The sequence below is a fragment of the Dipodomys spectabilis genome, unplaced genomic scaffold, assembly GCF_019054845.1.
Source record: "Dipodomys spectabilis isolate Male_0828 unplaced genomic scaffold, ASM1905484v1 ptg000051l, whole genome shotgun sequence".
Lineage (NCBI taxonomy): Eukaryota > Metazoa > Chordata > Mammalia > Rodentia > Heteromyidae > Dipodomys > Dipodomys spectabilis.
In genome coordinates this window covers 20371502-20397515 of record NW_024870728.1, presented here as the reverse complement: position 1 = coordinate 20397515, position 26014 = coordinate 20371502, and the positions used below count along the sequence as shown (strand labels likewise).

At 35.9% G+C, this 26014-nt stretch overlaps 1 protein-coding gene across 1 annotated transcript in view; it reads left to right on the top strand.

Annotated features, from left to right (window-relative positions):
- The window catches only part of Pikfyve (phosphoinositide kinase, FYVE-type zinc finger containing), an 80767-nt gene that overhangs the window by 23666 nt on the left and 31087 nt on the right, over positions 1–26014 (top strand). The window contains exons 11-20 of the mRNA XM_042678998.1: positions 1911–2058; positions 2610–2777; positions 10231–10290; positions 12391–12520; positions 13243–13423; positions 14390–14464; positions 17739–17846; positions 22593–22733; positions 23253–23379; positions 23628–24784. Coding sequence (XP_042534932.1) covers positions 1911–2058; positions 2610–2777; positions 10231–10290; positions 12391–12520; positions 13243–13423; positions 14390–14464; positions 17739–17846; positions 22593–22733; positions 23253–23379; positions 23628–24784 — 2295 coding nt within the window. The remainder of the gene's footprint in view (positions 1–1910; positions 2059–2609; positions 2778–10230; positions 10291–12390; positions 12521–13242; positions 13424–14389; positions 14465–17738; positions 17847–22592; positions 22734–23252; positions 23380–23627; positions 24785–26014) is intronic.

The following is a 26014-nucleotide window of genomic DNA, read 5'->3' as shown; positions in this document are numbered from 1 at the left end:
TTCCTAATGTAACAAACTTGTTTGAACTTCTTCATCAGTAAGAATAAAAAGTAGTTGAGTTATCCAAAGATACTTTTTTCTAGAATGCTTTTTCCTGTTGTTAGAAGATAAAACTTTTTTTTTCTTTTGCAATGCTTTGGATCAAGCCAAGCGCCCTGCACATGCTAAGCAACTGTTCTGTTACCAAGCTTTATCTACATTCCCAACCCAGTTCTGAGGTTACCTCCTACCTTCCACCACTCCTTTCTTTGCCCTTTTTCCCTTTCTCCCCCATCTCTCCTATTTCCCACAGTTGACTATACCACTTAAGCCACATGTTTGGTTAATTGGAGTTCTGTCTGGGCTGGCTTCACACCTCAATCCTTAGATCTCAGCCTCCTGAGTAGCTAGGATTACAGATGTGAGCCATCAGTGCCCAATTGTCTTTTTCTTTTTAAATGTATTTAGTAATGAAATCCTCTGATTAGGATTAAATGCTTTATTTGATAATGTTTTTTGTGGTATTACAGTTATTTGCCATTTAATTGTCATAATTTTCAGCTATATCAAGTATTTTTAGAGCTAAGAAAATGAAATTATGCATGATAAGGTGATTGAAAATTTAATGTTAACTATGGGAATAGATTTTGACTGTCAATGGTAAAATAATGATTAACCTTTAATTTTAGGGAAATGGAAATTACTTAAATGTAGAACTTGAAAAATGATATGCTCTTTTACTCTTGAGTGTGTATAAAAAATACTGCGTGCGTGTGTGCGTGCATGCGTGCATGTGTGTGTATGCATGTATATGTGTGTGTGTGTGTGTGTGTGTGTGTTTGTGTGCTTGTGTATAGTTTTGTGAACTAGAATTGGAAACTCAGGAAGAACAGTTTGGTGTAATAAAAAAAAAAATCTGTATATTTCTGGATAAATTTTAGAATTGGGAGAGGGTTAAAATAAACTCTTTACTATCTTCCTTCAGTATTAAAAGATTAATCTGTGAAAAATGTATACCAAAGAAATATTTTATTTATAATGTGCTACTTAATTCTTCTCATTAAAGAAAAAAATATTTTTTAGAATTATCAGTATAATGCTGTTGTATAGATTAGTTTTTGTTAATTTTTGGCATTACTGAGGTTTGAATTTAAGGCCTGTGTTTACACTCTGCTATTTTTTACCATATTCTCAGCCTTTTTTGCTATAGAGGTGTGTGTGTGTGTGTGTGTGTGTGTGTGTGTGTGTGTGTGTGTGTGTACACTCTGCTATTTTTTACCATATTCTCAGCCTTTTTGCTATAGAGGTGTGTGTGTGTGTGTGTGTGTGTGTGTGTGTGTGTGTGTGTGTGTGTGTGTGTGTGTGTGTGTGTGTGTGTGTGTGTGTGTGTGTGTGTGTGTGTACTAGAACATAAGACCTATACTCTCACTTGGCTTTTTCACTCAAAACTGATATTCTACCCCTCGAGCCACAGCTCCATTTCTAGTTTTTGGTGGTTAATTGGGGACTTTTCTGTCCCATTGACTTTGAACAACAGTCCTTAGATAATAGCCTCCTACGTAGCTAGGATTACAAACTAAAACTACCAGTGCCTGGCTGGCTTTAGACAACAATTTTTGAGAGAAGTCTTTGTTGTTTTACCAAGGGCTGATTGCACCACCATTCTCCTACCTCCAGTCTTCCTTTTACCTGGAATTAGAGGCATATACTACCTCACCTAGCTTATTTGTTGAGAAAAGGGTCTTGCTCAGTTTTTCCTTGGGTTGGCCTTAAACTGAGGACCTCCTATCTCCTCTCACAAATTACTATTATTTTAAAATATAAATATATTCCGTTGTTAGATTTGTAGAAATGTTGCCTTACACTTTATTTGTAATGTGACACCTTCAACATTGAAGGTCAATTGCTTGATGCTGCTGTGATCCTTTCAGAGTACAGAATTTTCTGAGACGCCTTCTCCAGACAGTGACTCAGTGAACTCTGTGGAAGGACATTCTGAGCCATCCTGGTTTAAAGACATAAAATTTGATGACAGCGACACAGAACAGATAGCTGAAGAAGGTGATGATAATTTGGCTAGTGAGTTTGACTTTTTTTTTTTTAACATTGTAGTTTTGTGGACCATTACTGTGGATCATTACTGTGTTTGTATGATAAAATAATGTCTTGTTTAGTGGAATTACATTTTGTGATTTATGGCTTTCACTAAATGTAAACGATCTTGATAACAATCCTTGTCTTAGATACAGTATTTTCTAAAGAAACCAACTTGGTAGGTGCCTGATGTTTCCAGATTTTACCATAGTCTGTAGTTTGCAGCAGCTTAAAAATAACTCTGAGCTAATCATATCGCAGCAGACAACTTTCTCACCTCTTTACTATGATACCAGACTTTCTCTCTGCAGAACCTCCAATACATTTCTTCATTAAAATTTTGATTTTTATATTTAATTTGCTCAATTTCATTAAGTCTATACAGAGATACATGAAAATACTGTATCCATTTTGGTATTGCACATTGGGCTTGTATATTAAAAATCCATTTTTCTCCTTTCCTCCAATACCCTGATGAAACCCATTTTTACTCCCCTCCTCTCCCTATATTTCTTTCCCCTTCCCAACATTAAAAGATTCTGCCAGTCCTAGCAAGCGCACCTCAGTCAGCAGTTTCCAGTCCACAGTGGACAGTGACTCAGCCGCTTCTATCAGCCTGAACGTGGAGCTGGACAACGTGAACTTCCATATCAAGAAGCCCTCCAAGTACCCACATGTGCCCCCTCACCCTGCTGACCAAAAAGGTAGGAGGTAGTCACCATTTGGAATCCAAACAGGCTGGAGAGCTGGGCCATAGGATCTGTGGCAGCCTGTCCTGCTGGCTTCCTCTGTCCCATATAGCCAAGGGGATTTGGACTGGGTTTTATTCTACCCTTTCTCATTTTCCCAGCACTTCCTCCCCCACACCTTTTTTTTTGTTGTCGGTTGTATTTCTTTTCCTCCCTCAGTACCACCAGACCCAGTTTAAAGCTTGTAGTCTTTACAGTGAACTACATTTGACTGCTCTTCCCATAATGTGCAACTTCCAAGGTGGCATTTCTTTGCATTCGTAACATGGATGTTCTGCTCTATTCTTTTCTCTTTCTCCATTTAACATTTTTAAGCCTATTTGCCTGTGCTATTTTGCAGTAACAGTATTTCTCTAAGCTTGTTCAGATGCTTGAGCTTAGATTGGGGGAAACTTATTCCCACATTTCAGAGTGTCTTCCCACAACAATTTAAAAAACCTATTTGTGTATATTTAAAAACGATTCTGTAATTAATAAAAAATGAATTATTCTTAGAGATCTTACATGTTACTCCACTGACTCATAGATAATAATGGTACATTTAAAATCACTTAGTGTAAAATGTAAAACAAGGTAACCATTTCTAACACCTAACATATTAGTAAAAAAATAAAAGACCTTTTTAAAAAATGGATGATTGCTACATGCAATTAGGAGCCAATTTAAATTATAGTCCAAATATGATGTTAGGTGAAGGTAAATAAAACATGAGTACATAGATAAATAATAATGGAAGTTCATTTTGTCATAATAACTGAAAGAATATTATAAAGATCTTGAGGTCATGATTTCTCTGGAGTTTGAGTATTAAATATTTAACCCTCTAAGTTGAATTGTCTCTTCATTTAGATCTGAAATGCCTTTCTGATTCTTTGCTACTATTTTTTGTTAAAAAAAAAGATTTTGAATTAAAAACTCTACATTAAAATAATTTGAAACCTATTTACATTTTCTCAGCAATTTTTTCATATCAGTGTAAGTTTTCAGCAAAATATGGTAAAAGACATGTTAAGAATTACAATACAAAAAAAGAATTATAATACAAAGGTGTATCTTACTTAAAAGTAAGAAACTTAGAATCTAGGAAGAGATCTGATTTTCAGTAAGCCATAAGTAAGATACATATCAGGCACACATCTTTGTAGGAATCCTAAAAACAGAAATTGAAAAATGATGGAGAACATTTGGGTGAGTATGCAGGACAAGGAAGTACATCTGACACTTGTTGACAGTTGACTGTTATCTGATTACAAGGAGGATGTTATAATGTCTAATGTCTTTTAATATGAATGTACAGATAGTGAGGTATTGTATATCATGGCAGAAAACAATCTGTTCTTTGGACATTCCTTTGATAGTTTCATTTTGCTGAAGGCAGAGTGAAAAATACACTTGTGACTTGCTAATGATTTTCACCTTTTAGAAAAGTTAAGATTAAGTTTTGAAAATCTTGAATAAGTGATGTCAGAATTCATAATGGCAAAGGATAGACTGTTGAATATAGGTCCCATATTTATTTTAGGAAGCTTGCTTTAAGGTACTGATAGAGGAATGAAACAGCAGGCTTCAGTAATGACATTATTATAGGGAAGAACAAATTGAGTACACTCATATATCCCTCTCCTTTCCTCTAGGCAATGAAAGTAAGCACCAAAACAAATGAAATCTGAAATTAAAAAAAAAAAGAACAAATTACATCTCTAGAGAAAATGAGAGGTGAAGCATATGTAGTAGAAATTGAAAAACCTGTTTTTCTAAAACCTCTCTGACTTTAAACCTTTAAAAAGATTGCAAAAGTTGGGAGCAGACACCTAAAGATGATGATGAGTCTGAAAGAGGTGCCAGCACTTGTAAGAAAAATGACAGGATAGCAGAAGTCCAGACTGCATTAAAGGTTAGAGAAAACGCTAAGGATTTCTGAGAACAGATTCAAATCCATAGAAAGGAAAATTAAGGCAAATTATTTAGGAAAATTGATTTTTTTTGTCAAGATGAAACATATCAGGAAAGAATATACATCTAAGAGAAAAGTGAAGTAAATCAAAGTGTGTGAAGAGATATAGAGAATACCTGGTTATGTGAGTCTATTATGTCTATTACTAGGTTTAGGCAAGTAATATGCCAGATTATTGAATTTGGGTCTGTGATCATGGAGTTGGGGTTTGGTATCTTTGAAGAATTGTGTGAAGTTGAGAGCGTCTTAGATAACTTTAGTGATGTATGTGTTAAAATTTTTTTAAAAGGTAGCTTTTTGTGGCATTGGAAGGTGACAAAATTGTAGAACATTTCATGAACAGTGCATACTGTGATGTCTAGAAAAGGATTAGTGGTGACTGCACCTGGTTGACTGAAAAAGAATTTTCCAATAACCATTTCTGTCTTAAGATAATAGGTTAGTGGAGCAGGAAAATATGATGTTTTTTCTTTACGTTGATGAGCATTTGATGGTTCTCAATAGCTTTGTCAACAGAAGTGACCATTTTGTACTTGAAATATATTAAAACAATAAAGGAGATTGTCATTATTTCTTAAAAGCACAGGTTCTAGAGTTAGTATGAGCTCTTTAAAAACTGTAAATTGAGCCTGGTGTCCGTGGCTTATACTTATAATCTTAGCTAGTCAGGAGGCTGAAATCTGTAGAATCTGAGGATTCTTAATACAATAATTTATCTCCAAAAAAAAAATGAACAGTTTGCTAGAGCTGATAAAGATTTGAATTTCAAACAGACCATATTGTCATAACTTTAAATTGATATTGTTTTTAATTCCCAACTAAAAGTACTTCACAGCTGAGTGCTCATGCTTGTAATCCTAGCTACTGAAGAGGATAGGATCTGAGTCTCTTATTCAAAGCCAGTTCCAGCAGACAAATCTGTGAGACTTTTATCTCCAGTTAACCAGCACAAGTAGTAGAGCAGCAACTGTGCAAAAAGGCCAACTGATAGTTAAGAGGACTGGAGTTCAGATTCCAGTACTGGTATAAAAACAAAAAATTGTAAATTGATAAATTATTTTTATGGGACACAAAGTGTTGTTATAACATATATACAATGGAATGTTTAAGCTAGTTAACATACCTGTTACCTCAAATATTTACCATTTCTTTATGGTAACCTTTGAAATCTGATTTCTTAGCAGTTCTGGAATATTTAACACCCTATTATTATCAACTGCAGTCATCATGATTTATAATAGAACTAAAAAAAACCCCCCCAAAACAAAAAAAACCTTATTTCTGGCTATCTCACTGAAACTTGCTCCTTATTCCCTGGCCTGTAGCAATCATACAAAGCTACAAACTTTTTTTTTTTTTTTTAATGAAAAGCCACACAGAATATGGTGTGTTTGGTGAGTGAAAGAGCTCAGCAGTTCTATTACTAAATCTTAACACACGGACCTGTAGCTCATGTTAATGTTTATGCCATATATCTAAGGATCAGGACCAGTCTAACATCAGGAGGAAACAGTTATGTGATAGAGAAGTGTTTTTTTTTTGTGGGGAGGGGTCTGGGTGTATTCAATATTGCTGAGCATTTTTTTCCCCCCAGCACTTTTTAAAAAAAGGTCTATACTTTCAGTGTTTTCCAGATCCACAAATCATTAAATTTACTAAGTCATTATGATCTAGAAAGAATAGCTTGAAGAAATAAAAATTTAAATACTTTATTTTCTTAAGTAATAGACTAAGAACAAGGCTTTAAAAATGTTTACTATTAATATTCTGGGAGAAACCATTCTGAGTTATTCATCTGATTGATAAAACTTCCCTTCCTCTTGCTTGAGTGCAGTGATGTTTCTTTAGCAATGGTCTGATGTCTAGAATGAGGGCCCAATTTGAAGTTTTTTTTTCAGTTTAATCTGAATAGAGGGTGAGGCTGCCAGGATCCTGAGACACTTGAAAATGTTGCTAAATTAAGATTAAAGGGCTTTGTGACTTAACTAAATATCACTATCTTACTATACTGTGAAAATTGTGAAATTTATGTAATCAATCACAATAAAAAATTGCTATAAAAATGATTAAAAGGCTTACATGTTGAAAGTGGGGAAATGAAGGCTTTCTGTTTGTTGCCTATAAGTATCTAAAGAGTCCCCCAAAGAAATTGTATTTTGTTTCTGGCTAAAGGAAAAGTTAGGCCCAGTAGTTAGGAGTTGTGATGCCACTGTGCGTTGATATGTCCAGGCACTGACACATGCCTAGATGTACACCTGTCAGGGTTATGGAACAGATACTGCATTGGATGAGAGGCTAGGTGGACTTAGTGTCTTCTAAAGTTCCTTTTGATTTCAAGTATTTGAAATGGAAAATCTTGATTTAGAACAAAAAGTTATAATAGAGAAAATTCCAGCATTAGACAGGAGGTAATTATAAGGTAGACCTGTGGTCATCTGCTACCTTGATAGTCTATAATTTGAGGACTTTAAAGATTCCTTAAGGCACAATTCTTTCTCACTATTTTTTTTTTTCTTTTTGTGCTAGTTTGGGGCTTGAAGTCAGGGCCTGGCTGCTGTCCCTGAACTTCTTTCACTCAAGACTAGCACTATACCACTTGAAAACAGATCCACTTCTAGCTTTTTGGTGGTTAGTTGGAGATAAAATTCTCACTAACTTTATTTCCCAGCTGGCTTCAAATCATGATCCTCAGATCTCAGCCTCCTGAGTAGCTATGATTATAGGCATGAGTCATGGACCTTACTAGGCTTTAGTGTACTAAAAATTATTCTTTATCTCTTTCTCTTACAAGGTTGAAATATAATAAAATGTTTTGCTCTGAATTGTAGAGAAGATGAACATGTACTACTAGGAAGTAAAAGTTTTCATTCCTGTTAAATAAATAAAAATGGGAATAGCTGTCTTTTCTTTTGAAATGAAAGATAATACTTAATAAATATTTTCTTATGGCTTAACCTATTTTTTTTTTATAATTTATTAAGAAATTTTTTTTTGTTGGTTGTGGGGCTTGAACTCTGGGCCTGGGCGCTGTCCCTCAGCTCTTCAGTACAAGGCTAGTGCTCTACCACTTCAGCCACAGCGCCACTTCTGATTTTCTGGTGGTTTACTGGAGATAAGAGTCTCACAGACTTTCTTGCCTGGGCTGGATTTGAACTGTGATCCTTAGATCTCAGCCTCCTGAGTAGCTACGATTATAGGCGTGAGCCACCAGCACCTGGAGCCTATACTTTTTATGGCTGAGGAAATTTAGATTTACGAAATTTGTTTTGCTTGTGGTTTTTTCCAAAAAGCAAACTGCTTAGCCAGATACTGGTGGCTTGTTGAGAGGCTGAAATGAGGGGGATAGAAGTTGGAGGCCAGCCCATGCAGAAAAACTTGCAAAATCTCTTATAACCGAAGGTGAGCATGGTAGCACATGCATATTATCCCAGTTATTACAGGAATCTTAAGGTAGGAGGATTGTAGCTCATGTCTACACTAGGCAGGAAGCAAAACTCTATCAAAAAATAACAAGTACAAAAGGGCTGGAGGTGTGGCTGTACTAATAGCAGAGTACCTGTGTAGTAAGCCTGAGGCCCTGAGTTAAAACCCCAGTATCCTTCACCTCCCGAATAAATGGTTCATAAAATTTCTAAGTCTCTTATTTTTAGAAATTTCTTAAGGGAAGTGTGATCTTTAGTTCATTTTTCATTATTGGACTTGGAGGTTTGTACAATTAAAATATATTTTGTTATATGTTGCAAGCAGGGTTCTGAACCATTGTTGGAAAGTTGGACAAGTAGAAAGTTGGACAAGTAGTACTTAGAAAGTGAAAAGCCTGTAGATCTAATTTTCTCTAGGTAGGAAAAAAACTGGATAGAAGAGCAGTTTAAATATACAATGAAGAAATAGTTGCTTAGGTCCAGAGTATGTGGCCCAGGACATTTGTCCTATGTTCTCCAAAATTCATCATCGTTAAAGGAAAAAGGTAGGAGGTCTTGTGGATTAGAAAACAAAGAGAGACAACCAAATTGACATATATGAACTTCATCAAGTTTGATGGAAGAGAAAAGCTATTAAAGACATTTAATGGTTGAATACATTTTAATTTGATATTAAGATGTCAGTTTTTTAAGGATGTAAATGGTATTGTGCTGTAAAGAAGGATGCCCTTATTTTTTAAAACTGAATGATGAAGTATTAGGGATAAAGTGTTTTAAAGTTAGTCAGGAAATAGTGTAGAGAGAACAGATGTAGAAAATCCTTAACAGTTATTGAATCTAGATAGACAATACAATATATTGAATCTAGGTAGAAATATATGTTTGAAAATTTTTTTCTTGTGTATGTTTGAAAATTTTTTTCTAATGTATTAAGGAAAAACAAATTCTGTAATCTAAGTTTTGGTGGAAGAAGTAATGCTTGTGTAAAATAATACTTAGTTGAACTATACTTTTTTGAGGCAAATGGAGAAATAAGGCATAGTATCTGTCTTATATGCATACTTGGTTGTTTATGTTGTATTTTTGACATGATGCACTTGCACTTTTGAAATATTTCCTCTGCTTTTGAGAGATGCGTGTATTGGCTTACAGTGAATACATTGGATTTTAAGGTCCATTTGTTTATAAATGAACTTGGAAAAAAGTTTATCTTGAAGGAGTTAAATTATATTGTGGTCACCTGTCATCCCATCAGTTGAGAGAGTAAGACAGGAGATCAAGAAACTTGGAAACTAGACTACCTGGTGAGACTTTCTTTAAAAAAAAAATAAAAAAGTGTTGTGGTTTTATTTGCATAGTAGAAAGAACCAGGACCCCATTTAAGTTATGTTGGCTCATCTACCAAAAGAAAAGTTTAAAGAGGAAGTTTCACTTGTAAGAAAATCATTTAAATTTTTGAAAGCAGGAGTATATTCAGTAAACTGTTCCAAAACTTTTTGGAAGGATTTGGTTAGAATTCAAAACTTTAAAACCTGATCTTTTTCTTTTAGTGTTACTTTTATATGAATTTGTTTTGTAACTTATGTTCTGTGAAACTAAAAACATTTTACATTGTTTTCTAAGGTGGCTTCTCTATGAACTACTTTGTATGTAGACAGAGTCATTATTTGTTAAACTGTGTAGTTGTACAGTAGAATGGGCTAGTCATTACTAAAAATTTGAGTTTTCATAAACTTTTTCAGCTTTGGTAACTGAACACTTCTCATTTGGGAAAATGATCTATTATAGATGAGCTAACATTTGAATTAAGGCAAACTATTTAATGATTCTGTTAAATTATTCAAGTCTATTAAGGTTAGCAGGAAATGTATACAAGTATGAAGAAGTTTCTTCAGTTTACTGCATAGTTATAGGTTTAGTATGAGTAATAGACTGCTGGTTGTGGGTGTGTTCTCTATAATTAGTTTGGCATATTGTAGTCATATGTCTTTTTTTTTTCCTTCCTCCTATCTGTTCTCTCCCTGCTTTGCAGAGTATTTGATTTCTGACACTGGAGGACAACAGCTCTCAATAAGTGATGCCTTCATCAAAGGTAATTTTGTGAATGGCTGTGTATGTATGGGGTTGTTTCTTTTGTTCTTGATTGTATACTTAGGTCGTAATGCATTGATTCCAACAGAGGAAGGGCTGAAAGTATGTTTGTTTTAATGTCACATGAAAGTAATTTTGAAGATGTTTAATGACTTGTGATAATGTTGAAAGATAATATAAACTTGGACTTGGTTTGAGAGAAGAATATTTCTGATTTGAAAAGTAATTGTAAAAGTTTTTTAAAAGAATTTGAATTTTATGGTATAAAATAGCTTATACTTTCTACACCATGACTGTAATAGTAAGGACTGATAGGTACATATCATCAAGGATTGGCAAGTTTGTCAAAAAGCTCACAGGAAGATATTCAGCTACTTGAGGGTGCAACTTACATTTGTTAAGTTAGAAAGAGAAGTTGCAGAGGGATAAAGAAATAACTCTGCTATTCAGCTTCTTTGGGACAAAGGAGTATAGAAGAATATAGGCTTTTTAAAAATCTCTTCGTATTTTGCTTATTATGGAGTAAAGATATTCTAGTTAATACACAGCTGCCACAGTTTAGTCCTCAAATAAAGGGATAAGAGGGTCCTTTTTGGCTTTCGGTTAAGGATAAAAGAGAGAAGGTAGCGCACGGTAAACTGGGGAGGCCAATTGCAGCTGATCTCATAACTTGGCAGTCTTTCTAGTTTACTTCCAAATATCTGGTTCAACTGGAAGTTTACAGACTGGCTGTTTATGTAATTGGAATGTACTAGTCATAAACTTCATACTCAGGCACTTGCTTTTAATATGGTTGTTTGCTGAATTAGTGGAAATTTTGTTTCTTGATTGGTTTGCTTTAAAAGGATAATGGTAAGCATTTTGCAAACATTTCCCACCTCTTTTCAGTTATTTCATCTTCCTATTCAGTAATAATAGTGTTCAATAATAATGTGACTGAAAAATAGTTTAGTGAGCATTGTAATTGTTTAATGAACATCATTTTTGCAAAGCATTTGTTTATTAATTGTTTTATCTTGATATATTTTCACTCATCTGAAAAATGTAAAGATTTTACAAAATTTGATATAAATTGCTTGTGTGTGTATGTGTGTGTGTGTGCATGCATGTGCTAGTACTGGGGCTTAAACTCAGGGCCTAGACATAGTCGCTTAGCTTCTGTGCTCAAAGCTAGCACTCTGCTACTTGAGTCACGCTCAACTTCCTGCTTCTCTGGTGGCTAATTGGATAAAAGTGTCACAGATTTTCCTGTTGGTGCTGGCTTTGAACTGCACTCCTCACATCTCAGCCTCCTGAGTAGCTAGGATTATAGATGTGAGCCACAGGTCATGCTTTTCTTCATGTTTTAATATTTTTATAGCTTAATTTCAGTCAGTCTTGTTAAAATTTGGTTAAAAAACCTCAGTACCAATATTGAAAAAGTAGTACCATGGAGGACCATCTGAGTAGACTTTCTGCATTGTTACCTTACTGTTTGGGATATATGAGTGGGGCTTCTTTCATGAAATTTGAGTACCTACACTATCATACATTGTTGTACCAGTATTCAGATTTTAGTTGAATTCAGTTCCAGTTTGTGATTTTTGTAGGGAAAATTACCACTTACTCTACCAGTGCTCAAAAAAAAAAAAAACAAACCCAAAACAAAAAGAACAGGCAGTACAGAAATTTCATTTTTCCTTTTAGAAGCCATGTTTGTTTTAGTGACATGAAAGTCCTATTTACTTATGGAAAGTTACTTTTTCAAGTTTTGTCTCAAGTTTTAGCTTTTACCAATTGTTTCTGTAATTTTTTTTCTTGTGTGTGTGTGTGTGGTGCTGGGTATTAAATCCATAGCTTTGTACATAATTATGTAATTGCTCTATCATTGAGCTATACCTCAAGTTGCTGTATTTTAAATGTGATTATGTATGTACATATGTATTTGTGTATTATATATTTTTATGCATTTATGTATTACATTTTTTGTAGCTTATATAATTCATGTATTATGTGTTATTGCCATTTTATAGCAATAAATAATAAGTTTTTAAATTCTAAGCATATGAGTAGATGACATAGAATATGATAATGAAGTAATGACTTCTTGTCCTATACTTAGAATCCTTATTTAATCGTCGAGTAGAAGAAAAATCCAAAGAACTGCCTTTCACACCTTTGGGCTGGCATCATAACAACCTGGAGCTTCTAAGAGAGGAAAATGGGGAAAAACAAGCAATGGAGAGATTGCTGTAAGATAATGAGCTTTTAGTTTATTTATTTACTTAGGTGCTAGTACTGGGGGTTGAATTTAGGGCCTGACATTGTCCCTGAGGTGTTTTTTTTTTTTTTTTTTTTTGCTCAAGGCTAAAACTCTACCACTTGAGCTACAGCTCTACTTTTGGCTTTATAGTGGTTAATTGAAGATAGGAGTTCATGAAGGGCTGGGAAGGTGGCTCAGTGGTAGAGTGCTTGCCTTGCATGCTTGAGGCCCTGGGTTCGATTACTCAGCACCACATAAGCAAAAAAGAAAAAAGCCGGAAGAGTTCATGGATTTCTAGCCCCGACCAATTTGAATCACGATCCTCAGATTACAGGTGTGAGCTACCGCTGCTTGGCTGGCAATGAACTTTTTCATTTTAATTTTTATATCTTTAGTATTTTAGGCTTATACACAATTCTTTCTTTTTATAAAGTCAAAAGTACTATAACTACTAAGGAGATATATTTCTTATAAAAAGGGCCTAAACGACTTGTTTCCATTTAAATTTACATGTCAAAATTTCACTTGCGTAAATTAAAGGGAATATCTGATAGTCATGGATCTCATTTATGTGTAAAACTAAGATAAAAATGTATTGAAAGAATAAAATTGATCTATAGCCATTGAAATGCTTGTTTTCTTTGCAGATTGCTTGTTTCATTTGTAGAATTACTATATTAACTATGCAACTTTCTTGTAATGTTTTTGTAGTTCAGCCAATCATAACCACATGATGGCACTACTCCAGCAGTTGCTCCATAATGAGTCATTGTCATCATCTTGGAGGGACATCATTGTGTCACTGGTCTGCCAGGTTGTGCAAACAGTTCGACCTGATGTTAAGCACCAGGATGATGATATGGATATACGTCAGTTTGTTCACATCAAAAAGGTAAGTTCTGTTATATTTTTCTAATGCTAGGAGCTGATGATAATTGGTAATTTGTCCTTTATATTAATCTTGAGTCTTTGTCTTGAGTTTAGCTAGGTGATCAGTGGAGGGTTTTGCTGTCTACTTAGCAAAGTACATGTAGGGATTAGTGGGGGGCCACTCATAGGAAGTGAGAGTTGGACTGAAGGCATAAGTTGGGTAGAGTTTACTGAGAATCCAAATAAATATAGTTTCTTCCTTTGTTACTTCCTCTTTTTGACACATCTGTTATGAGAAAGCCTGTTCTTACAGTTCACTGTCACTATTCTGTGGAAAAGTGATGGGTAATTTCTTTAATTATATAGTAGTAGAATACTGCATGCATTTTTTTTTGCCTAAGATATTTAACTTAAATAATTGCAGATTCAGTTGCTGTAGGAATCAATTTTGTTAGTATTTTAGAGTATGATAAATCACATTAGAGAATATGTGAGGAGCCTATTTTTTCTGCCAAGGGCCATTTGGAAACTTCACTCATGGGCCATACAAAATTACTAACTTAGAATTTAGCTTGCTATATTTGACCAGGTGTTTGATTAACTCACTCCTAATGTGATGGCTAGAACTGCTTGTTTTTGGTGAGGTGTGTGATGTTTGCTAACATTGATGTTTATGTTGCTATGAAAAAAGCTCCTATATTTACTGAATTGTAAGTCCTACCTGCTATGGACTTGGCAGAGATAGACCAAATATTTTCAAAGGCTCATAGGTCCCCATTAGCTGGACATTCCCCAGCCCTCCATACAGTGAGAAAGGTGTAAAAAAACAGGCAGTCACGCTGGGTTGCCATTAATGATGGGTTGAAATGAAGAACTATGTCTGGAACATTTTGTCCTTAATCTTTTAAAATGTTAAGATATAATAATATCCATCTATGATTTAAGACTTTATCACTGAATTTTATTATTTTCTTGATTGCTCCATTAGATCCCAGGTGGAAAGAAATTTGATTCTGTGGTTGTCAGTGGCTTTGTTTGTACCAAGAACATCGCACATAAAAAGGTAATATGATTCAGATCAACAGTGAAATTCTTCAAAATATGACTGGGTGAGCAGCTAATACATTGGGATTTTTTTTGTGTGTGTGTGCCGGTATTGTGGCTTGAACTCAGGGCCTTGGCACAACCTTTAGCTTTTTTGTTCAAGGCTAGCATTCTGCCACTTGTGTCATATTCTGTCACTTGCACATTTTTTGTGGTTAATTGGAGAAAAATGTCACAGACTTTCTTGCCCTGGCTGGCTTTGATCCACAGGATCCTCAGATCTCAGACTCCTGAGTAGCTAGGATTACACTTAGGAGCCACTGGTACCTGGCAACTTTTTAATCATGGTAGTAAAAAGTAGAATGGACATAATAGGGCAAGTAATAGGAGGTTTTTGGAGGGTCTCCAGAGCTGTGGACAAATAGATTGAAATTTTGGTAACGGGAATTCACCAGATGATATCATTTCAAAGAGATAGGGTTTCTGTAATAGATAGGAGTCTTTCAAAAAGCTTAGCATTGGAAAACTGGACTTTCTTGTAGGGTGAACTATAGAGCTATCTATCACTGTCACCTTCTCTTCTGCTGTATCTCTGCTCTCTGTCTTGAGGCTTCTTCCTAGCATTAGAACAAAATGGGGTTAGGTTACATTGGATATTAAAAAATTTTCTAATCTCAAGAGCTTTGTTTTCCACTACAGGTCTTTTTTTTTTTTTTTTTCTGTGCATTTCTTTTTTTTTTTTCCCATCCCACCCCTACCCACCCAGTCCTTCCCCCCCACCCCACCAAAGATGTAAAGTTCATTTTTCGACATAACGACTTGTATATCTCATTGTTGTAATGGATCCACCTGTATCCCTATTTAAACAATTTGTTTTTTCTCTTCCCCTCCACAAATTATATCAACATCAAATACAGTGAAAGCATGGGTTATACCGTGGGGGAGGGACATACAAATCAACAAAGAAATAATCTTATAAATAAATATGTTAGAAACAATCCCAGGAAAGAAACATTTGAATACTTATCTTTCACTATAGGTCTTTACTGGACTTGAGCCACACCCCCAGCTCTGTTTATATTTGTTTTTGAGATAGGGTCTTGTTAACCTGGTTCTAGATGACTTCCTACCTCCAGGTCCCAGTTAGCTTAGATTATAAGTATGAGCCACTTTGCCTGACTCCTCTAAGCATCTTAAGCTATGTTATGAAGGCTTCTGATTCTTAAAGTGCAGTGTATACCAAGATCATTTGTGAATCCAATAAATGTGTGGATCCCTAAACTCATCTGGAAATTATCATTCTATAGATATAGAAGAATAAGAGTATGGAAAAGATAAAGAGAGAAAGAGTGGTACAGCATTTAATGTGGACAGGCATTTCACATATTTCCAATGTCATTTGTCGGATCTCATGTTTTCAGAAGCCATTGATCCACATCCATGTTTGTAGACCTTGGTATGCTTCAGAATCACCAGAAGGAATTTTAAGAAACCTAGAGATACTCTGTCCTCATCTCTGGGGACACTGATTTTGGTATAGCAAAAGTTGAGGCAAATTCTAGCCTGAGCAATTAGATGACTGGACTGTAGTCCCATAGTCTGTTTCATTCTTGTAAGTGAAGACTAACACAGTTAGTTGTCCTTTGGTTTCCATGGGTGATTGGTCCTAAGGTCCCCTGGGGATCTGAGGATGCTCAAGCACTGTATATAAAATGGTATGGCATTCAAATATAAACACTTTCCTATATAATTTAAATTGTCTATAGATTAGTTATTCTACAAGTTAAATGGCATGCAAATAGTTTTTATGATGTTTTATTTAGGGAATGATGATAGGAAGAAATTATCTGATCATATTTTGTAAGAGCCAGTATTCTTCTGTCCGATATTTTCTGTCTGCAGTAGATTGAATCCCTAGATTGAGTTCACAGATAGGGAAATTGTGATATAGAGGGTTGACTGTAAGGGAAATTGTGATATAGAGGGCTAACTGTAAGGCATTTAGCCTTCAGAAAAATTTTAATGATCATAAATAAAAGTATGTTTTATTATAAAACAGTATTTTATTGCATTGATCCAAAATCATTTGGCATCCTCATATATAGTGTTACTAAAACAATATTATCTTTTGTAAGTAGTATTTAAATCCTAATTAAATTATGGTTATTGAATTAAGAGGTATATATGTTACATTCTCCAACGAGTTGAAGAAAATCATAGGTGGGTGTGGAAGAAACATATGCATGAATTACTGTTTTTTTCCCACTAATCATATTTAGTGATAGTCTTTAATTTGCTGTTGCCAAGAGTCCTGAATATAGATTCCTATTTAGTCTCTGTTCTCAGAACTGTTTGCCAGTTCATAGTCTGTGAGCTTGGTCAGTTTGAAACTTTTATTATAGGATTCAAGCTATTCTGTCTTTAGCTTTATTTGTATGGTTGGAGTGTATTGTTCAACTCTGTTCTTTAGAAATGCTTTCAGGTTTTCTTTTTTAACTTCGTGTTACCCAATTTAGCTTGCTTGATTAACGATTGATAAAAGCATGCTTAGAGGAGGCATTTTTAAATTTTTTTACTCCACTTAATTTTTTTTTTTGTCTGAGACTGAGACTTGAACTCAGTACATGACACTTCCATTCATTGGCAGGCATCCTACCAGCTGAGTCATGCCTCCAATCCCCTTCTTTTGAATTTTGGAAAAATTGAAATTGTGAAATAGATTGCCTGTAAGACTTTACCCCAACCCATGTCATAACATCTCTTCTTACAATAATAGAAATAACTTTAAAAAATGGTTATGTGTATAGAGGTTAAGCTAGTAATAATAAAGAGTCAGTTTTTGAAGCATTTTGTACTAATCTGAAAAGCAAGTTTATTTACTTTGAAAACTGAAAAGAGGCTAGCCCAAAAGAACCTAAAGGGAGTGTAATTACACTAATATAGTGAAGTTAGTCAAGTACTTTTTTTTCTTGTGCTACTGGAGCTTGAACTTAGGGATTGTACTTTTGCTCAGCTTTTCACTCATGATTGATACTCTGCCCCTTCAGTCATACCTCCAGTTCCAGTTTTTGATGGTTAATTAGAGATAAGAGTCTCTTGGATTTGTTTGTTTGGGCTAGCTTCAAACCTCTGTCTTCAGATCCCAACCTCATCCCACCTGATGAGCTACTGGTGCCTGGTTGTGAAGTACTTTTAAGTTAGGAATTATGAACAGTACAAATTTAAAGTTATGATTGAAAGTCATCTGAAGTATAAACCTTTAATAGCTTTAGCGAACTGCTTTTTTTTTGTAGATGAATTCTTGTATTAAGAATCCCCAAATTCTTCTGTTGAAGTGTTCCATTGAGTATCTCTACAGAGAAGAAACTAAATTTACTTGCATTGGTCCTATTGTGCTTCAGGTAAGAACTTATTAATGAAAATAATAATTTGGGAGAATGTTTGTCTACTATGATGTTTGCCATCCCTTAGTATTTAAAAAGGAAACTTGTTACACGCCATGATTTATTTTAAAGTGCACTTTTATGTATTTCACTTTAGAATTAGTCTACCAAAATCTCGGTCATACATTAAGGTTACAAAGTGTGTAAAGGAACACATAACTGGCTATATATAGAAGGAAAAAGTAAAACTGTAAATTCTGGTTTGTTTCTCTTTCTTGTTTGGGCCATTGATTTACTGGCCAAATTTCTTCAACTTTTCAGATCCCAAGTAGAATCTCTAGTTTTAATACGGTATGACTATATTCACTTCTGGAACATCAGCAAACTTGCATGTAGTTGGCAGGTAGAGGAATAATACCAGATAGAAATTGCATTAGTTTCTTTGTAGGTTTTTTTTTTTTTTTTCCTAAGCAAGGATTTTTGGAATAGTTGGAGTAAGATTGTAACTCTCATCTGGAAAAGAAAACATCCTTGGATCATCTCCAATGCAAATCTTTCTATTGGTGTTTTAAAAAGTTTAAAGTGAGTGTCTTCTTGCTGGACTTGCTCCCCAGGGAGGCATACTCCCCAGCCTAGAGTTTCATCTCTACTGTACTGTTGCATTTGTTTTTGTGCATTTTAAATTTCCCACAGGACAGTCTCTATCCATGCTGAACTATTTGCCAGTGTTGTTCATATTCTTTGATAACTCACCTAATTATTTTGTTAGTGCCATTGATGTGAAGTTGGTTGGTTTTTAAGTGTTCTGACTCAAGCCCTATGTCCCATAGATCATTTGAAACAGGAGGTTTTCAGAAATGTAAATACTTTATTGTAGGGAAACATACCCAGTTCCAGAAATAGGAAACTGGGAAAAGTTTTGAAAATTTATAAGTACTCACATTGTTTGAAGGAACAATCACTTTTGTACTGAATTCATAGATATGAATAAGTAAAACTGAGTTGTGGTATTATTTAATAAGGTCGGTTACCTGGAAGCTTCTTGTATAATTTGACTGTGTTGATCAGCAAAAATAAAGGGTTTTGATTAGATTTATATCAGTTTTTTCTTGCTCTGATTTGCTATTTTTAATAGAGAACTTATGAGGAATAATGAGAAACATAATTATTCTTGTATAGGGAACTTAAGATATTTTAATGCTGAGTCTTGTTTCTGGTGCTGGGGATTGAACCCAAGGCTCGACACTTGCTCCTCATGAGTTCTACCACCATCCCAGCCCATGTGCAGGGTTAGATAACAATTGGATTGATAGTTTGATGCATCCTGGTTGTGGAGAAATTAAAATACATAAAATTAATGTGTATAATAAAAATATGTATGTCTTGGATTTGGTGAAATAGGCTAGTTGTAATCTACAGATATTATTTATTAAAGTTATACTTCAGCTCTGGGTGCTGGTGGTTCACACCTGTAATCCTAGTTACTTTGGAGACTGAGATCTGAGGATTGAGATTCATAGCCAGACTGGAAAAGAAAAATCTGTGAGACCCTTATCTCTAGTTAGCCACCAAAAAGCTAGAGGTGGAGCTGTGGCCTAAGTGGTAGAGCACTAGCCTGGAGCCCAGTGACAGTACCCAGTCCCTGAGTTCAAGCACACACACACACATACACACACACAATTATACCTTAATTTATGTATTATGACTCCATTCTTGCAACAGGTTAATAAACTTAAGTCTTTTTATGTTAAAGAGGAATGTTTTGGTTTGGGACAAATATGTATTGAAACATGATTTCAGGGCTTAGTGTTGCCCATGTGTAATTCCAGCTACCAGGGATGTGGAGATGGGAGAATTACAGTTCAAGGCTGGCCCTGGGGAAAGTGTGAGACTGTCTTAGATAATAATGAACTAAAGCAGAAAGAGTGGGTGGGTGTGACTCATGTGGAAGAGTACTTACTTGTCTATCAGGTTGTGACTGACTTTATTATGTCTTCACAAGGCTGATTACATTAGATCTCTTGGCCTGCTCTGATCCACTGTGCTCATTGGCCTACCTCCTAACACTTAACTGACTAGACTCAGAATAGACATCCTATATAGCCATAGTTGAATGGAGTTGAAACAGAGGACAGTTATTGCTAGTCTGGTACCCAAGGCAGAAAACTTTTGTTTCAGACATGGTCTTGTTGTATAAATCAGGCTAGACTTAAACTTGAGATCTTTGGGCCTCAAGTGCTAGGATTATAGGTATTTGCCATCATGTCTGGCTTAGAAATTTAATTATACTTAATTGGAGCTGCAGAAATAAAAAATTAAGTATTATTAAGTTATAATTTAGTGAACAGTGTAGGAACTTCTTCTTCAGGAAAAAAAATCCCTCCATATTGCCAATAAAGGCAGAATTGGAAAATGTAAAATTTGTTTGGAGATAGGGTCACACTGTGTAGCCAGGGTGGTCTAAAACTTATGACTAAGTTGGGAGCCTGTCAGTGCCCCAGCTATTGGTACTCTAGGAGTACACCATCATGCCCACTGGAAATAAATAGTTTCTATCAGTAAAACAAAGAAAGGGTAGAAGAAGTGTACTTCATAGAAAATACATTACTTTTTGTAATGTTTTTGTACTTTTTATAATGTAATGTTTTGTGCAGTGAATAAACCCATGCATTCTTTTTTTAAAAGTTGTTATTGTAAAGGTGATGTACAGAGAAGTTATAGTTGCATAAATTAGGTAATTAGTAATTTCTTTCTTTCTTTTTTTTTTTTTTTTTTTGGTCATGATACCTGAACTCTGGGCCTGAGCGCCGTCCCTCAGCTCTTCAGCTCAAGGCTTATGCTCTACCACTTCAACCATAGTGCCACTGCCGGCTTTTTCTGCTTATATGGTACTGAGGAATTGAACCCGGGGCTTCATGGATGCAAAGCAAGCACTCTACCACTGAGCCACCTTTCCAGCCCAGTACATTTCTTTTTGAACAGTGTCATCTCTTCTTTTGTTTCCTCCCAGTTTTTCTCTCCTGACCACTCCCCTTACCAGTTGTATAGCTCATTTTCAACATAGTGTCTAGTGAGTATCACTGCTGCATTTTTTTAGCCCTTTGTCCCATCATTCCTGTGTTCTCCTTTACCCTCCCAAAGACAGATAAACTTACATATAAGACAAAAGGTACAGAAAACAAAAACTGGCAAAGGAGGAAAAAAAGACCAAAAAGCAAAATACCAAAAAACCTCTTGGTGAGGGACTGGGAAGGTGGCTCAGTGGTAGAGTGCTTGCCTTGCATGTATGAAGCTCTAGGTTCAATTCCTCAGCACCACCTAAGCAGAAAAAGCCAGAAGTGGTGCTGTGGCTCAAGTGGTAGAGTGCTAGCCTTGAGCTGAAGAACTGAGGGACAGTGCCCAGGCCTAGAGTTCAGGTCCCACAACTGACAAAAAAAAACCAAACAAACAAAAACCTCTTTATGACTCTGAACATTAATATAGTCTTGCTTGGAAAACACTTTGGGGGCTGGGAAGGTGGCTCAGTGGTAGAGTGCTTGCCTTGCATGTATGAAGCTCTAGGTTCAATTCCTCAGCACCACCTAAGCAGAAAAAGCCAGAAGTGGTGCTGTGGCTCAAGTGGTAGAGTGCTAGCCTTGAGCTGAAGAACTGAGGGACAGTGCCCAGGCCTAGAGTTCAGGTCCCACAACTGACAAAAAAAAACCAAACAAACAAAAACCTCTTTATGACTCTGAACATTAATATAGTCTTGCTTGGAAAACACTTTGGGGGCTGGGAAGGTGGCTCAGTGGTAGGGTGCTTGCCTCACCTTGAACCCAGGTGAGGCCCTGGGTTCAATGCCTCAGTACCATAAGCAGTAAAAAGCCGGAAGTGGCGCTGTGGCTCAAGTGGTAGGGCACTAGCCTTGAGCTGAAGACCTGAGGGACAGCGCCCAGGCCCAGAGTTCAGCCCCCACTACCAAAACCCCCCCCCAAACCAAAACCAACAAAAAACACTGGGTACACAGAATAGAAGTTACAAATAGGCTCACTTTTTATTGTCTCCTTTGTGGAGCCCAGAAGTTAAGGAAATGAAAGTTAAGGCATTTTGTCATCCTCATTGTGTTATTAGTTAGTCTTTGGTTTGAAACGAACCCTTTGTGATGAAATTGTGAAGCATTGTATTCTATCTTTAGCTATAGCTATCATGGATAAAACAATATGATCTATTGGGAGATTGGAATTAGAAAGTAGCTGAAGTACATTTTCTGGAGAGTTATTTTTCCTGATAGCCAGAAAAAGATATATCCTAGTTGGCTTCAGGATTAAGAAGGCAATTCATAACTATATTAAAGATGCTTAGAAATTGTTTCCATTGTGAAGGTTGTAAAGTTAGGTTTTGTTGTTCTTCTGGTTTAAAAGAAAATCAAGAAATCTCAGAGGTTGGTATTGTATTATAGGTTATTATGAATTAAAAATCAAAGATGTCTTTTTAGTATAATAAGTATTTAGAATGATGATTGAAATTCTTGGTATATTTGAATTTATTTGGTTATAGACTTATGTATGGATAAAAAAATTAGATGTGATAATAATCTTCAAACTGTCTTGTTATTTTCTTTTTTGTTGTTGTTTTGAGACTGAGACTCGATCTAGGTTCCTGATGATTTACTCCTTTACTGGCATTCTACCATCTGAGCCATGCTTCCAGCCCCAATCATGGTATTTTAATATGTCCAGATCCTGAATCATACTAGATATAATATTTCTGATTTGTCTAACTTAGGAAAGAGAATTTTTGAAGAATTATGTTCAACGAATCGTTGATGTTCGACCTACATTGGTTCTAGTTGAGAAAACAGTGTCTCGAATTGCCCAGGATATGTTGTTGGAACATGGCATTACTCTGGTCATTAATGTAAAGTCAGTAAGTGTTCTTATTTTTCTATTTTTATATCACTTTTTAAAAATTACAGCGTTTAAATTTGTATTCACATATGGTAGATATGCAAGAATATTTCTTTGCTGCACCATATTCATTGAAAATGAGACAGAAAGCATGGTAGCTATTTCATCATTAAGATTGGAGAATCTCATATGGGAAGGAAGTGTGGTTATTTTTGTTACACTTATTATAGATATCTGTAATGCCAACCATGGTGTGGACATTACTTAATGAGTATGTATTTGTTGGTTCTTACTTGGGTTGGGGAATGATGTGAGCAGAAATGTTCTTTTCCTTGAAAAGCTTTCCTGCAGAATGCAGGAAAATTCTCAGGCTGCAGTTTGTTTCTTTGTCAGTCTGGAGCGAAAAGTTTTTGTTAGAATTATTTATTAAAATTTTGGAAATTTATTGGGAGGGTTTTTAATTTTCCTGTTACTTTTTCAAGTTCATGTGGTTTTTAATTATATCCAATTTTGTAATGTAATGTTTTTCTGATTGTAGCAAGTTTTAGAACGGATCAGCCGGATGACACAAGGTGATTTAGTGATGTCCATGGACCAGCTACTCACGAAACCTCAACTGGGTACTTGTCACAAATTTTATATGCAGATATTTCAGCTGCCTAATGGTGAGTCACCCTTAGCAAAAATTCATTTGATAATGGGGATCTGAAGAAATAAACTACTTTCTAATACACATTGCAGTACTACAGTACTTAGAAAATATCTATTAGCCGCGGTGAAGAAAGGATAAGTATCTGTGGTCTTATTCCCACAAGGGCTTTTTCTTATGTAGATGTTAATATTGTGAATTAATTCTGACTGTACTTCTGGGTTGTCATCTAAGCCTCTTAATTTTTTGTTTGTTTCTTTGTAGAACAAACCAAAACGCTGATGTTTTTTGAGGGCTGTCCCCAGCACCTGGGTTGTACAGTTAAGCTCAGAGGAGGTTCTGATTATGAGTTGGCTCGAGTTAAAGAGATCCTAATATTTATGATATGTGTAGCTTATCATTCTCAACTCGAAATCTCCTTCCTCATGGATGAATTTGCTATGCCTCCTACATTAATGCAGAGCCCTTCATTCCATTCTCTTATTGAGGGACAAGGGGATGAGGAGGCCACACAGGAGCAGTGTAGCGGAAGCTCCCTCCCCCGGGATCCTGACTGCTTTCCTGACTCTCTGTCCTCTGATGATAGCAATTTTCTGGAATCAAGGATTACCTTTGAGAAGAGTGAGCAAGAAAATAAAAGTGTTCCACAGGCTGTTAATTCTTTGAAGCACCAAGAATATGCCACCGCTACTTGCCCAGCAGGAATCCCCTGTGCTCTCTTTCAATCAGTACCTGAATCATTATTGCCAGTCCACGTGGACCAACAGGACACTGTAGTCAGTGAACAGCCAGAGACTTTGCGTCCAACAGATGATCAACAGGATCCCAAAAGCCAGATGAGAGCCTTTCGAGACCCTCTACAGGATGACACTGGATTGTATGTTACTGAGCAAGTCACCTCCTGTGAAGATAACCGGAAGACTTATTCTTTGGCCTTTAAACAGGAATTAAAAGATGTGATCCTCTGTATCTCCCCTGTTATAACATTCCGGGAACCTTTTCTTTTAACTGAAAAGGGGATGAGGTGCTCTACTCGAGACTATTTTCCAGAGCAGATTTATTGGTCTCCTCTTCTCAATAAAGAGGTCAAAGAAATGGAGAGCAGGAGGAAGAAACAGCTGCTTAGGGATCTCTCTGGACTTCAGGGTATGAATGGAAGTGTCCAGGCCAAGTCTATTCAAGTCTTGCCCTCTCATGAGCTACTGAGCACCAGGATTGCTGAGCATCTGGGTGATAGCCAGAGTTTGGGTAGAATGCTGGCTGATTATCGAGCCAGAGGAGGAAGAATTCAGTCAAAATATTCAGACCCTTTTGCTCACTCAAAGGATGCATCAGGTACTGCAAGTTGCAAATCAGGAAACAAAACTGAGGGTGATGAAGAGAGAGGGTTCATTCCAGGTGATGCAGTGTGGTCGACAAAGGTAAGCCAGGCAACTTTTGGGTGCTCTTATAAATTTAGAATGTGTTGGAAAAACTGCTATGGCAGGGTTGAAATATATTAGTATGATAAAGTGCATGCCAATTTATTAAACATTGTCTTCTCCTGTGCTCTCTGTCCTATTCCTACTATTATCTCTAGCCCTATCCCAGTCTTATCCTAGCTCTTAGCTCCTTCCCTACCTTAAGCTATCCTATCCTACCCTACCTTACCTTACCCTACCGGACTCTGCCCTACACTACCCTACCTTGCCCACCCATGAATCTCCTAGCTTCTAATATAAAGTAGGATCATGAAGTAAGTGGGCTTTGGGATTCTTATAATAAAGAAAGAGCCCTGATGTAAGGGGAAGTGTGCTTATAAATTCTGTCAGCATGGCTTAGATGTGGTGATGCATCCTTGATTTTTTTTTTTCCCCCTCTTGAGACAGCATCTTGTTTCAAAACCTAGGCTGGTCTGGAACTTGGGAACCTCTTGCCTCAACTTCCCAAGTGCTGGGATTACAGTTGTGCACCACCATACCTGTTTGGTTCTTTTGTTAGTAGCAATGGGAAAGAGCCATAGAAGATTGTAGGAAATAGATATGTTTTGAAAAAAATGTTAAATTCATTTATTTTTTAACATGACACACTTTACATTATTTAACCAGTAGCCCTTTTTTTTTTTATAGAAAGGTAATGCTTAGGTAAATAAAAGGTATGAGTAATTTAAAAAGATTTGTTTATGGACACATTGATAATGACAGTAATAAAGCTAACAAAATCTTTAGGTGAGGTGTAGTAATTCTTTAATAAGACAAAAAGACATACAGTTTCACTGGTAGTCATGGAGGTAATTAATAGGGGTGCTGCTGATTTTTTACTTGTTAACTTGTTCTTGTAAGATAATTTAATGAGATTTTTATAAAAATAATGAGTATTTAAGAAAACAATCTATTTAGGCTTTTTTGTGTGTATTTTTATTTTATTTATTTTTGCTGTGCTGGGGGTTGAACCCAGGGCCTTAAGTATGCTAGGCAAGCATTCTTCCACTGAGCTACAATCCCAGCCTGTCCTTTTGAATTTTTAAGTTTAAGCTAAGGTTTTGAGATCATCCTTCCCAAGAGACCCAGTGTCCTGTCTGTCGGTCTTTCTGTCTTTTTCTTTCTCTTTCTTTCTTTCTTTCTATCTTTCTCTTCCTTCCTTCCTTTTTTCCTTCTTTCCTTCTTTTCTTC